We start from the raw sequence: 14086 nt of genomic DNA, 5'->3' as shown, positions 1-14086 counted from the left end.
AAAAACAGGTGATGATCCTTAGAAAGAGAGCAAGAGAAATCCACCGCATCAGGGATTTCAACCGACATTAGCCTAGATATTGCCAAACCTTCCTCCTTCGCCCCTGATGCAGCAGGCTGTGATCAGGAACGGATCAGTGAAATACCCAGAGTGCGAATTCAGGAATGAAAAGGGGCTGTCTCCAAGCCGATACTTTAAAAAAAAAATCCTTCCTGACCTGCTTTCAGCCCTCCCAACTGGGGTGGTACAGAACTTGGGTTTCGTTTCTCACTGTAGCACGGCAAAGTCGGTACGTCTCTTTAAGTCATGCTGGTTTTAAAGAAAATCTACTTCTTAATTAAATCCTGACTTCCCCTCAGACCATGTTACTGGAGGGTGGGGATCTCTTTAAGCCAACTAGCAGCAAAAAAAGAGTGAGGGAGTTAGTTTATCTCACACTCTTTCCTGCTATATCTACCAAGTATAATAAGATATCCGTGCTAATTCTAAACCAAAGAGATGATAACGTTGCACTGACACTACTGTCCTAATAATAAAGCTATCAGCCACCGAGGATCTAGTCAGTCAGCTGAGACCACCTTTTGCAAATAGTTCAACGTCTTTGGCATCCTTCCGGAACACACCTGAAGCGGGAGAGACCTACAAGTATTTTCGCAGTTGAGACCGACAAGCCTCTCGGATTCAGCGGGATCATCTCACCTCCCGCTAGGCTGTAAAATCCTCGTGCCTACCAACGGTATTTTGCTCTCTTGAGCCCTTGGTGCGGCGTTCTGCTCAGCGTAAGGGCCCAATAAATGTCACCGATTGATTTCTGTCCCCGAAGAGCTCTGCTCCTATCCTCACTCGTGGTCCTATTGATGTTGGAGTCTTCCTGCTACTATTTCTATGCGTGGTGTGTACATTTCAAGTGGCACTATTTTGAGGCTTGAGATCTCCCGATCTAAGAATACACTCTCAGGTGTCACATTTTCCAGTTCAGCGGAGGAAGATCAGGGCTAGCTTCAGATGCTTTGCCAGTGAGGCAACTTACCTCATGTAGCACATCAAAGCTGGGGGCACGGCCTGGCACGTTGCTTGCGGGGGGAGGGGAGAGTGCAGTGTCAGAGCGCGCGGGGGTGCTTAGTTTGAAGGCGCCGGCTTATTGGAATAGTATTATTTATAGTGGTATCGGTTCAAATTCAACTATTAGTCTTCCTCCCTTCAAAGCCTAAGGCACACCTCCTCCAAGAGGCCTTCCCTAAGTCCTCTTCTTTTCTTCCATTCCCTCCTGCGTCACCTTGACTTGCTGCATTTATTCACCTCCCACCCCAGCCCCACAGCGTTTCATTCATTCAATCCTTTTGAGAGCTTACTGTGTGCAGAGCACTCTACTAAGCCCTTGGGAAGTACAATTTGGCAACAAATAGAGACGATTCCCTGCCCACAACGGGCTCCCAGCATTTACGTACATATCTGTAGTTTATTTATATTAACGTCTGTCTCCCCCCCTAGTCTGTAAGCTCACTGTGGGCCGGGCACGTGTCTGTTTATTGTCTTATTGTGCTCTCCCAAGCCCTTAGACAGTGCTCGGGCCACAGTAAGCGCTCCAATAAGATCGACCGAATGAAAAGTGCTTACTGTGTGCCAAGCACCAATTTCAGCACTGGAGTAGAGTATAGGTAGATCAGACAAGTCCCTGTTCCACCTGAGGCGCACAGTCTAAGTAGGTATTTAGTCCCCATTTTACAGATGAGGAAACCAAGGCACAGAGAAGTCGAATGACTTGCCTAAGGTCACACAGCAGGCAAATGGTAGAGCTGGGAATAGAACCCAGCTCTTCTGATTCCTGAATCCATGCTCTTTCCACTAGGCCACACTGCTTCTTGAATCAATCAAGCAATGGTACTTACCGAGCACTTCTCTGCACTGTACTAAGAGCCTGGGAGAGTACGGTACAACAGAGATGACAGACACATTCCCAAAACACAAGGTGATGTTTTAGTGCAGAAGCAGCATGGCCTAGTGGATAGATCATGGCCCTGGGAGTCAGAAGGATCTGGGTTCTAGTCCCGACCCTGCCAACTCTCCGCTGTGTGACCCCGGGCAAGTCACTTTACTTCTCTGCGCCTCAGTAATCTTATCTGTAAAATGGGGGTGAAAACAGTCCCATGTGGGAAAACAGACCTACCCCAGCACTCAGGACAATGTCTGGCATATAGTAATTGATTAAATATCATTTTAAAAAAGAAAAGGACTTTATAGTCTAGAGGGGGAGACGGACATTTAAAGAAATTATGGATATGTACGTAAATGCTACGGGGCTGAGGTTGGGGGTGAGCAGCGAGCGCTTAAGGGTTGTGCGGCTGACCAGGGTGCCAGGGTGCCCCCCTCTGAAGGAACACTACAGCTTCTAGGGTTGGAAAAGACTTCCATACGACGTCATCACGTCACGCCGTCTGCACGAGCAAAGCAACACAGTGACATCACGTGGACTGGGACAGGGAGGCAAATTCTTCCCTGACTCAGGGCGGCCAAATGTCTGAAACTGGCCCTAGGGAAGATTAATTTTAAAAGGTGCATCACGAGACAACTCTTGAGTTACAGTTTGGCATACGACAGGGCGGACCGTCACCCGGGATCGGATCTTCAGCGATTCTGTTTGGCCCTCCTGGAGAGCGATACTTTCTCGTAACTATACATTTGATATCGCTAATTAGTTGCTCTCATATACCAGGTCTTATTTTAGCAGCTATATTGAGATAAATATAGCGGGAGGACAGAAGCCGTCTGACTGCCGCTGAGCACTTCTGGAGTTGACAAGTACTTTTGAGGGAAGAGGCGCTCACCGGAGGATTCTCCGGGGTTGACTTTCGTCGATCCAGCGGAAAACCCGGCTCTGGGAATCGAGAGACCTGCGTTCTTATTCCCCGCTCCCCAAGTTGGGGAATACCTGCGGCCACGCCAACAGCGGCCAAGCCTTCTGACTGAAGGACCGCGTGAGGAGTTTCCGAACAGGCCCAACAGGAATCCTGAAGGAGAGCTGACCAGCGTGGGCGGCGAAGATCGGAATGGCGACCGGGATAACCGCCCGGTGGCTTATGATGCAGCGGCCCAGCGTTGCACATGCTGCGGTCACTATCAGCCACAGTCGGGTCCTGCGGGGGGGAAAAGTGACGTGCTGCCCCCCCTCACCCCCGTCTGCTTATTTGCTCAGGGCTCTTGGTGTCCCATCGGGAACTTGAGGGGCGGGGGCCAAGAACTGCAAGTGGTACGGCACCAGCCTATCACCGTAATCTATTATTATTCATAATAATAATTGTGGTATCTGCTAAGCACTTACTACGTACTAAGCGCCGGGGTAGATACAAGGTAACCGGATTGGACACAGTCCCTGATCCAGATGGGACTCGGTCTTAATCTCCATTTTACAGATGAGGGAACTGAGGCCCAGAGAACAACAACAACAATAATGATGATATCTGTTAAGTGTTTTCTACGTGTCAAGCACTGTTCTAAGCACTGGGGTAGATACAAGGCAATCAGGTTGTCCCACGTGGGGCTCACAGGCTTCATCCACATTTTACAGATGAGGTATCAGGCACAGAGAAGTTAAGTGACTTTCCCAAAGCCACACGGCTGACGAGTGGCAGAGGTGGGATTAGAACCCATGACCTCTGACTCCCAAGCCTGTGCTCTTACCACTAAGCCACGTTGCTTCTCCAAGTGAAGTGACCTGCCTAAGGTCACACAGCTGACAAGTGGCGGAGCCGGGATTTGAACCCAGGTCCTTCTGACTCGCAGGCCGGTGTTCTGTCCACTAAGCCAAGCTGCTCCTATTCGTCTGTGCAGGCTCTCGGGCCTGAGGTCTCAGGACCGAGGCCTGAGTCCCTGTTCACGGGTGACTCATTCATTCATTCAATCAATTGTATTTACTGAGCGCTTACTGTGTGCAGAGCACTGTACTAAGCACTTGGAATGCACAGTTCGGCAACAGATAGAGACAATCCTTGCCCAACAACGGGCTCACAGTCTGCATCATCTCGCAGATGGGACTCAGTCCCCGCTCCAGCACTGAAACCATGAGCCACGGTTGACCTCGGGAGCTCATCGGAGCGGGAACCCAGGGGTCTCCCAACTGAAGATGGCTCTTTAATAATAATAATGTTGGTATTTGTTAAGCACTTACTACGTGCACAGCACTGTTCTAAGCGCTGGGGGAGATACGGGGTAATCAGGTTGTCCCACATGAGGCTCACAGTTAATCCCCATTTTACAGATGAGGAAACTGAGGCACAGAGAAGTTAAGTGACTTGCCCAGTCACACAGCTGACAAGTGGCAGAGCAGGGATTCGAACCCATGACTTCTGACTCCGAAGCCCAGGCTCTTTCCACTGAGCCACGCTGCTTCCCCTCTTTACCCCCCAGGTCTGCTGGAGAGTGAATGAATGGCAATATAGCATAGCTGATAGGGCAGGGGCCTGGCAGTCAGAAAGTTAGGGGTTCTTATTCCGGCTCCACCACTTGTCTTCTGGGAGTCCTTGGGCAAGTCACTTCCCTTCTCTGCGCCTCAGTTCCTTCATCTGTAAAATGGGGATCGAGACCATGAGCTCCACATGGGACAGGGACTGTGACCAACCTGATCCGCTTACATCTACCCCAGTGCGGGGCACATACTAAGCACTTAAATACCACAATCATCATTATTACGATGCCCCTAGCTTCAATCCGATCCTCTCCCCTCTTCCCTGGCAGCACAGAGACGCAGGGAATGTGTCTGTTTGTTGTGTTTTTGTACTCTCTCAAGTGCTTAGTACAGTGCTCTGCACACAGTAAGCCCTCAATAAATACAATTGAATGAATGAACGAACCACATCCCAGCATCGGGAGAGGTGTTCTATTGGCCGTGTGGCCCCCCGGCAGTAACATGCCACGAACAAATGATGAAAGGTGGATCGAAGGGCCCCTCCCAGGGCCAAGGCATTCCAAGAACCTGACACAGTTCTCCTTGTTTCCACAGATGCGGTGGATTAGATGCCATTTCGGGGAATCAGCCTCCTTCGGCCACAACATTGTATCTTGTGATAACGAGCCCAAATTGCAGTGACACGCAATAATGGGAGGATCGCACCGGGGTGAGGAAGGATTTGTAGATTCAATATCAGTGCCAGGGTAGGTCGTTATTTACTAAACCTGGAATTGGAGGAGATAGCGAAAGGGAGGGCAACATCCCACAAAATTAGTAGTGTTGTGAAGGGCATAATTATTGTTCTAACAAGCCAGTCTCTTGGCAGACTTTGCTTTCGACTGTCCTCTTCCAACCCATTGCCGACACCTTCCTCCCAACCTAGGTTTTTCTCTCCTACAGCTGGCTTCAATCCCCGGGTCCCTAGCTCTGCTGCCATGGTGGCCAGCCTGGGACTACCGCAGAAAAGCTGCCCCTGAAGCCTAATGCTGCCCGATTAGCAAACCCAGGGAAATCACTACTTCTGTGCACTGCATCTAAAATTCCACCATAGTATTTGCATCTCCCTGGACATGCCTTGCAGCACATCTAGGTCAAAAAGCAAGTGCGATGTCACCAGAGAAACAAGCATCCGGCATTTACATGTCCCATGTGGCAAAATCCAAGTAGTATCTACCCACTGTCTACTGAGGTACTTGCCTAATTAAACCAATTATCATAAGATGTAGAAGTGTGGGGAGGTGGGCTTGAAAAAATTAAAAAAAAAAAAGCCACAAAAACCCCCCCCTTCAAGCTCCTGGAAAGCAAACAGTAGAACTGAGAAAGAATTCAAAGGACTGTGTTTACCTCACATATCCAGGGTCCAAATCAATAAATCCTGGTATTTGTTGAGTGCTTACTGTGTGCAGAGCACTGTACTAAGCCCTTGGGAGAGTACAATAATAATAATAGTGGTGGTATTTAAGCGCTTACTATGTGCGAAGCCCTGTTCTAAGCGCCGGGGAAGATACAAGGTAATCAGGGTGTCCCACGTGAGGCTCACAGTCATAATCCCCATTTTACAGATGAGGTAACTGAGGCACAGAGAAGTTACGTGACTTGCCCAAAGTCACGCAGCTAAGTGGCAGAGCCGGGATTAGAACTCACGACCTCTGACTCCCAAGCCCGTGCTCCTTCCACTAAGCCACGCTGCTTCTCTTACAACAATGTTCATAGACACCTGCCCCACCCGCAACGAGTTTTCAGAAATCCTTCTCGCTTTGGCTGTACTTGGCAGTGCCTTGCTCGCAAGAGAAATACGATTATTGGTGATAAATGAAAGACTAGCTTTTTGCACCCCCTATAAACAATCCTCTTACCTTTACTACATTTTCTAGCCAATTTATAACTCGCATTGGGTTGCAGCCCTGGCAGTGTGAGTCTTTGGTTTGTAGACACCCCTTCTAAAAAGCCACAAAAAGAAATTCAACCGAAGCACTTAAAAAAAAAAATTATCCAAGGAAGACAAGTGTTCTCGAGTTGAACGTAAGTCAAAACATATCAAAAAAGGAAGAAGTGAACCCAGGCATTTTTCTTTCCGGACTGTTTCTCTGAGGTACTTCTCATGGGGAACAGTTTAAAATCGATTAAATCCGTCTATTCTATGATCTGTATTTAGAGAATGAGGTTTGGATAATAGATTTGAAAAGCCAAGCTAGAACAAAGAAACTAGAATAGGGAAAGAAATGCTGTCTTTAAAGAATGCCAAGGAAACCAGATGTATTCAAATCAGCAGGACCTGATGACATATATCCTAAAGTAGTTAAGGAAGTGGTGGCTGTTATTGCAAAACTATAAGTTATTTTTGAAAATTGGTGCGTGTGGAGGGGAGCGGGGGCAGAAGACACATCTAAGGATAGGAAAAAGGATTTCTTTATAAACTCTTTGCAGAGTTTTTGCAAATGAAGGCTCAGTTATTGTTGGGCAATTATAGGCTGGCCAGTTTAACAAGGATATTTGAGAAGATACTAGAATAACTCAAACAGACAATTTGCAGTAACCTAGAGAGCAGCATACACTAGGAAGTGACTAAAGAAGGTTTAGGGAAATCAAATTATTCCAGAGCAATCTAAATCACTACTGATAAAGACACAGCCTTTGTAGAAGGAAAGCAAAAGTTTTTCATTATCCCCAGAATTTATTGAGCACCTACCGTTTGCAGAACAAGGTCATAGACACTTGGAAACACCCAACAAAAGTAAAAGACTTGGTTTCTGCCCTTGGGGAGTTTATACTTTAATGGGGAAGACCAGAACACAAATGGCAAAATACATAATAGAAAGAGTAAGAGTTTAGATAAAAATGATAAAAACAAAGTTGGCCTAGTGGAAAGACCTGGGAGTCAGGAGATCGGGGTTCAATCAGTCATACTGAGGGCTTACTGTGTGCAGAGCGTTGTACTATGCGCTTGAGAGAACACAATATAACAAAGTTGGTTGGCAGGTTCCCTGCCCGCAGTGAGCTTACAGTCGTGAACCCAGAATCCCCAAGACCTCAACAGCAGCAGAAACCATTCTGCCCTCACCCTTTCTGTGGGGGCCATCATTGAGTATATGACACTTCGCAGCAAACTACAAGAGCAGAATCAAAGCGGATCGATTTAGCACCTCAGATCTTTCTCTCCGTAGCATTTTCGTGTATGTATGCCTTAGTTCTGCCTAAGGGAAATCATTTAATTTTTCTGGGTCTCCATCGTCTCAATTACGAAATGAGGATGAAGCAGATTGAATTAACTACGTAGATTAAGAGCCCCGGGTGAGACAGGGACTAAGTCTGACCTCATATCCTTGTATAATGATGGCATTCGTTAAGCGCTTACTATGTGCCAAGCACTGTTCTAAGCTCTGGGATAGACACAAGGTAAGCAGGTTGTCCCATAGTCTTAATCCCCATTTTACAGATGAGGTAACTGAGGCACAGAGAAGTTAAGTGGCTCGCCCAAAGTCACGCAGCTGACAAGTGGCAGAGCCGGGATTAGAACCCACAACCTCTGACTCCCAAACCCGGGCTCTTTCCACTAAGCCACGCTGTTCCACCCCAGCACTTAGCATAAAGTAAGAGTTAAATATCATAGTAACTAATACATAGATAAATGCTAAGGTTTGGGGATACCATAACTAGGGAAGGAAATAATTTCTCTCAGAGGAAGTGGCTTTTAAGGAGGGCTTAGAACATGGGGAGGGATGTGGTTTTGTGAATTTGAATGGGGAGGGAGTTCCATGCATGGAAATGACATGCACCCTGGATTGGAGAAGGAAAATCTTAAGCACTGTACGGCTAGAATGTTCGCTGCGGAAGAAGATCATGCTTTGGTATAGAGGAATAAGAGGGGGCTACCTGCCCCCTTGAACCTTGAAGCTAATGACTGAACCCATTTAGACTAGGTTCAGGATCAGTTTGACCCTTACATCCTTTTCCTCTCATTTTGGAGGTTGGAAAGAGTAGGGCTGAAGAAACGAAATGACAGATCGGGAAACATTTCTGCAGAAGAATAACTGGACATAATAGTCAACAGTCTAAATATGAGCTGGCGATAGGGTGCCTCGTTTCAAAAAGCCAATAATGTACTGGGCTGAATCTAAAGCCAAGAAACTATCCTACCATTCACTCCAGTGGCCAAATTCTATTGGAATACAGCGTCCATAGGTGACAACTTTTAATTTTAAATTCTGGATCATCGAGTGGATGAAGCTTCGGGTCGGGGGAATCCAGGTTGGAGTTTGGGAAGAGAAGCAGACTTCGACAGACCTGAATTTTCAGGTCACCTCCAGAGCTACTAGTTTCTTTCAACTCGGTTTAGGAACTCTCTGGTCTTATTCAAAGCTGGGGATGAGCAAGGCTGGAAATCCAACCCAAAATCTTTGGGGTAGGGAAAACGACAACTCTGTCACATCGGGATATCTGTGTCGGTACCTCCGACAGCACCCGTGAGAAGAATGCTTCCCCGTTCAACTCAAAAACTGGCATCTTTGTGCCCACGGGATTGGTGGTGTGGGCGGAGTGGGGGGGAAGGAAGGGGAGAGATGGATTCGTGGGTTACCGCCGCTCTCACTCTTAAGAGTTAACGCCTATGGACAACAAGTTCAGACAGAGGAAACGAGAGGAAAATACCGTAAGATTTCATTGGACACAGGAAGTCTGTTTTGTTTTCAAGCCACCACAGTGATGAAATGCCAGAACAGCTTACTGAAGCAGATTAAAGAAGCAGCGTGGCCGAGTGGAATAAGAGCTCGAGCCTAGGACTCAGAAGGACCTGGGTTCGAATCCTGCATCCGCCACATGACTTGTGTGACCTTGGGCAAGTCACTTCTCTGTGGCTCAGTTATCTCATCTGTAAAATGAGGATTAAGACTGTGAGCTCTATGTGGGACAGGGACTGTGTCCAACCTGATTTGCTTGTATTTACCACAGCGCTTAGTGCAGCATCTGGCACATAGTAAGTGCTTAATAATTTGACAATTATTACTACTACTGAAGAAACTTATGCCTTTTCCTTCCTGGGAGATCTTTAAAATAAAGAATAGATCATTATATATCTTTAATGGTTGTAATCACTGACCTTACTCCAGGCTGCAGACTGGAACAGGCAACCTCTGGATGCTCCTTTAAGACCTGAATCATATTATTACCAGTAATCCCGTAGTGAAGCAACAGGGAACATTGGCTCACCTTCATACACCCTGTTTACGAAGTAGCTGCTTAATCTGAACAATCCATAATCACGGCAACGTTTCTTATTGAAATGAATTTGAGTCAGATCCCGCATTTTTAAAAAGAGCAACAGATTGAAAACTCACTTGGGATTATTGTCAAGGTAGTTTGTATATTTTAAAAGTAGCTCTGGAAAAAGAGTCATCCAAACATTACTTTGTTTTTGATGTAAAAAATGGAGGAAATGCATAGTTGAAGCCTGAATCCTTTATTTACACAGTTTTTCATTTCCCTAAAAGGTGAGTCAACGGTTGACTATTAACATTAATTATGAACTTCCTGGATTTGGTTTCTGCTTTCAATTTTAGTCATTTGGAGGTTTTGGGGTGGTTTTTTTTTTGGTAGTAGCAGAGAACTCACTCAGCAGTTTTTACAGTTATTCCCTCCATCCTATAACTGCTTAAGAGCATGAAATCATGTGTCATTTATGATATCTTTTTCACGATACCTTAAGGAAGCAAAGATGCAAAGCTTCTCAGAGCTTCAAGCCCTCATTATTTCAAACTTCAAAGTTGCTCATTTTCCCATTTTTTTTTAACCCTGAAAACCAAATTAGCTAGATGCCAGCTTAGTATTAGCAGGAATACAGTCGCTTGATTTAATTTTTCAGTACTGAGGGGGTGTGATAAGGCAGGCACAAATTTTGCAATCCTGGGTTCTCCTTAGTAACTCATCATATGCAGAGGTTTAAGAATTAGAAAGGATTTAGAAGGGCTTTAAAATAATTGTATTTATAGATATATCTAATTTGATCATCAGCTGCTGGTTTAAATTCTTTGGAATTGGGAACAGTTAACCTAGTAGTGAGATAAAGCATTGCCTAGGCTTCTAGAAATGGCTCTGAAGTCTTTGGACTCCTTTTAATTTCAACTAAGTTCATTTGAGCAAATCCCTCATTTATAAGGTTGCACATTGGCATAGGTTTAACAGTGTGGATCGGTTAAAATGGAGCAGGTTCAGAGAGGCTTTGAGGGGAGTTAGTAGACCATGCTTCTCAAGGACACAGGGATCTTATCTTCTTTTTTTGTACTATCCCTAGTGCTTAGAACAGTGCTCTGCACAGAGTAAGCACTCCAGTACTACCGATTAAAAACTGGGCCAGGGTTTTCCTAGTCAAGCGATTCAACTAGGGCTAACAAACTGTCTTTTAAAGTCACTTTATTTTTTATAAGAGTTTAACTTCCATTCCACAGCATATTTTCCTCCCTCTACCTGGCCATCTTCTGGAACCGAAAGAACGAGAAAACCAGGAACAAGAACAAGACAGGTAAAACACAAAGAGGGCTCATCTGTTTTGGGTGCAGGTTTCAGGAGTAGAGCCGGCCCAAATCAGCGCTCAAAGAGCCGAGGTCACAGAGGAGGAGTTCCGCGGTGGGTCGATGCAGGGTGCTGGATGCCCAGCAGCGGTCGATGATGCCCTGCAGCCTTTGGCCGGGGGGAGATTCGGAGAAGATGGCAGCCGAGAGGGAAGGGCGCAGGTTATAGGCCACCACGGCGTAGACCACATAGTGGCGGTCCCCCGAATAAGGTACCTCCTTGGTGGCCATCTGCCAGAGCGTGATAGCGAAAGAGTAAATGTCTGCTTTGGGGGTGACCGTCTCTCCCTTCAGGAGCTCGGGGGCTCGATGGGTGTAGGTGCCTCCCAGGTGGCAGTGCTGGGGGCCGGAGCCCACCGGATCTTCTAGTCTCTGAGAGCACCCGAAGTCACCGATTTTGCAGGTGTCCCGCTCAGTAATCAAGATGTTGGCTGGCTTCAGGTCCAAGTGAACGACGCCTTGGGAGTGAAGAAAGAGCAATCCGCTTGCGACATCCAGAGAGTACTTCAGACAGGTGACCAGGTTTAAGCACCCTCTGCCCACGCCTCCGCCCTCCTCTTGGCAAGAGCTGGCCCCGTAGATGACGTGATGCAGGGTGGTGCTGCCCGTGTACTCCATGATGATGGTCCCCAGGCTGTCATGGTCAGCGGGGGCGCACGTGCTGGCAGCCACGACCCGCACGACGTTGGCGTGGCGGAGCCGGGCCACGTTCAGCTCGGCCCAGAAGCTCTGCCTGGACGCCAGCCGGTTCTTGCTGCACTTCTTCACCTGCTTGACGGCCACCGTGACCCCGTGGTAGGTGGCCTTGTAGACGGAGCCAAACCCCCCGGCCCCCAGCCTCTGAAGGAAGCACACCCCTTCCCAGTCGATGGAACACCAGGCCAGCCGCGGGGGTAACCGGCGGGCCCTGGGGAAAGGCGTCCCACCCAGGGAGAGGGCCCCGGCTCGGCCAGGCCGCTCCAAGGGGCTGCTGCATGGCCGCGAGTCCACGGAGGGGGAAAACTCTCGGGGAAGGAAGCGAGTCAGGGGGATGGGAGAAGGCATGGAGCCCCACACGGGAAGTGGAGCCACTATTCTCTTCCCCACCTCCCTACCCCCACCAGCTAGCTGAGCGAGTCCTGAAACACTACAGCCTGCTCGCCCTCCATTGTTCCTTTATTTCCTTGCTTCATTTTCTCCAAAAGAGCTACAACTGTGGCTGCTTTGAGGGGGGGTGTGTGTGTGTGTGTGTGAAGATTTATCAGAAAGACTTGGGTGGGTGGGGGGAATAATCTCCACACGAAAGGCCAATCATTTGCAGCTGAAAAGATTTTCCTCACACACTAAAAGTGAATTTTTATAAAAACAAGCTCTTAGGTTTCGGGCATAAACCGGGTATCCCGGTACACCTCATAATGTGCCTATTACACCATTGTTCTAATTATAGTAAAATGCACTTTCAAATCTCTTCCGTTGAATGTTATCAGTCCTTAGACTACAGGGATCACAGCAGTAAAATGAAACATTTCACACTTTGCAGGCCATAATGACTGTCAATGTAAGCCTCCAGCTGCATTAAATAACTTCCAGCAGTTACTGGCAGAAAGAGCTGAAACACAGACAGCAGACATTTGTTTAACCTATTAAGGGAATAATTAGGTGTAACATTCAGCTTGTAAAAAATGGCAACCTAAATATAATTGATCCAAACAAAATCACTGGTATACTCCAGTCAGGATACACACACACACCAGAAAGAGAACAGAATCTGTGACATTCTAGTCAGCATATATAGGAAATTAGTAATACTTCTTAGTGACATATAGAATTCCTAACAATCTTTCTAACCCTCCCATAACAATCCAGCCCACCCAGTCAGCTCATTGGAAGAGAGAGATTCTAGACACTGAAGCAAATGAGCGGCAGAAGTTTCGTAGCTGAACTGGAAACAGAAGGGGAAAAAAAAGAAGATCTTTAGCCCAGGGTTGTTGCCTCATGTTCACCGCATATTTGTAGAGGAAAAGTGCATTTGTAGGTATACCCACCCCTAACGACTCCAATCTATAATATGGAAAAACAAACACGGGAAATGAAACTTGGGGTGTGATAAGTCACTGGGATGGCTAGGGTTTTTTCTACTTAGAGCAAATAATTAGTTAATCTTCACACTATCTTTATGAGAGAGGTTAGTATTTATCTGCTTTTATGGGAGAGGAACTTGAAACTCGTAGATGCTAAGTGTGAGGGCCAGGATTAGCAATCAAAGGCCCTAGCATCCATTTCTCTACTGGGGCAAAGGTTTCCTGCACCCACAGGTTTTGATGGAAAAGTTCCATTTCACCTTTCCTGCTTCGGAAGTGGATTAGTTGGAGAGTGATTGCTCTATCACCCCTCCTCCCGTCTGAACCATTTGGAGTCCATGGCCCGCTGGGTGGGGGGACTCCAGTGAGAAGCAATGTGACCTAGGGGAAAGAGCACAGACTTGGGAGTCAAGAGAACCCGAGTTCTGGTCCTGGCCCTGTCAACTGCTTGCGGTGTGACTTTAGGCAAGTCACTTTAACTTCTCTGTGCCTCCATGACCTCATCTGTAAAATGGGGATTAAATCCTCCTCCTTCCAATTTAGGCGGCGAGCCCCATGTGGTACAGGGACTGTGTTCAACCTGATAGATCTGTATATATGCCAGTAGGGAGAAGAGTGCTTGAGATATAATAAATGCTTAACAAAGATAAACAGAAAGTTGACTCTCCCTCTATCTGGTTATGCGATCATGGAGTGAAGTCATTTCACCTCTGTGAACTTCAGTCTCTTCACCTTTAATAATGGTGATAGAAATTCAACATGGCTACTTGACTCTCAGGTGTGTCACGAAGTTATTGTCTGGAAAGTCCTTAGGCCACTTGGGTTGTCCTAACATACAAAACAGTCTCTTAGCAATAGGTGATTTACTGAGTGCAACGGGTAGGAACATGGACCAAACCAAAGGCAGTCAATCAGAGGTATACGTTGAGTGCTCACTGTGTGCAGGGCGCTGTTCTGAGCACCTGGGTGAGCCCAATACAACAGAATTGGCAGATACATCCCCTGCCATAACGGAAGGT

General features: G+C 47.0%; 1 protein-coding gene across 1 annotated transcript; it reads right to left on the bottom strand.

Moving 5' to 3' along the window:
- Window positions 1-10832: 10832 nt before the first annotated feature.
- Window positions 10833-12236, bottom strand: MOS (MOS proto-oncogene, serine/threonine kinase). Its single transcript, XM_007667258.3, has one exon. It carries the CDS (start codon window positions 12049-12051, stop codon window positions 10999-11001), a length of 1053 nt encoding a protein of 350 aa, XP_007665448.3. The 5' UTR covers window positions 12052-12236; the 3' UTR covers window positions 10833-10998.
- Window positions 12237-14086: the final 1850 nt, after the last annotated feature.

Source organism: Ornithorhynchus anatinus, chromosome 7 (assembly GCF_004115215.2).
Source record: "Ornithorhynchus anatinus isolate Pmale09 chromosome 7, mOrnAna1.pri.v4, whole genome shotgun sequence".
NCBI lineage: Eukaryota > Metazoa > Chordata > Mammalia > Monotremata > Ornithorhynchidae > Ornithorhynchus > Ornithorhynchus anatinus.
This window is presented reverse-complemented; position numbering and strand designations above follow the sequence as displayed.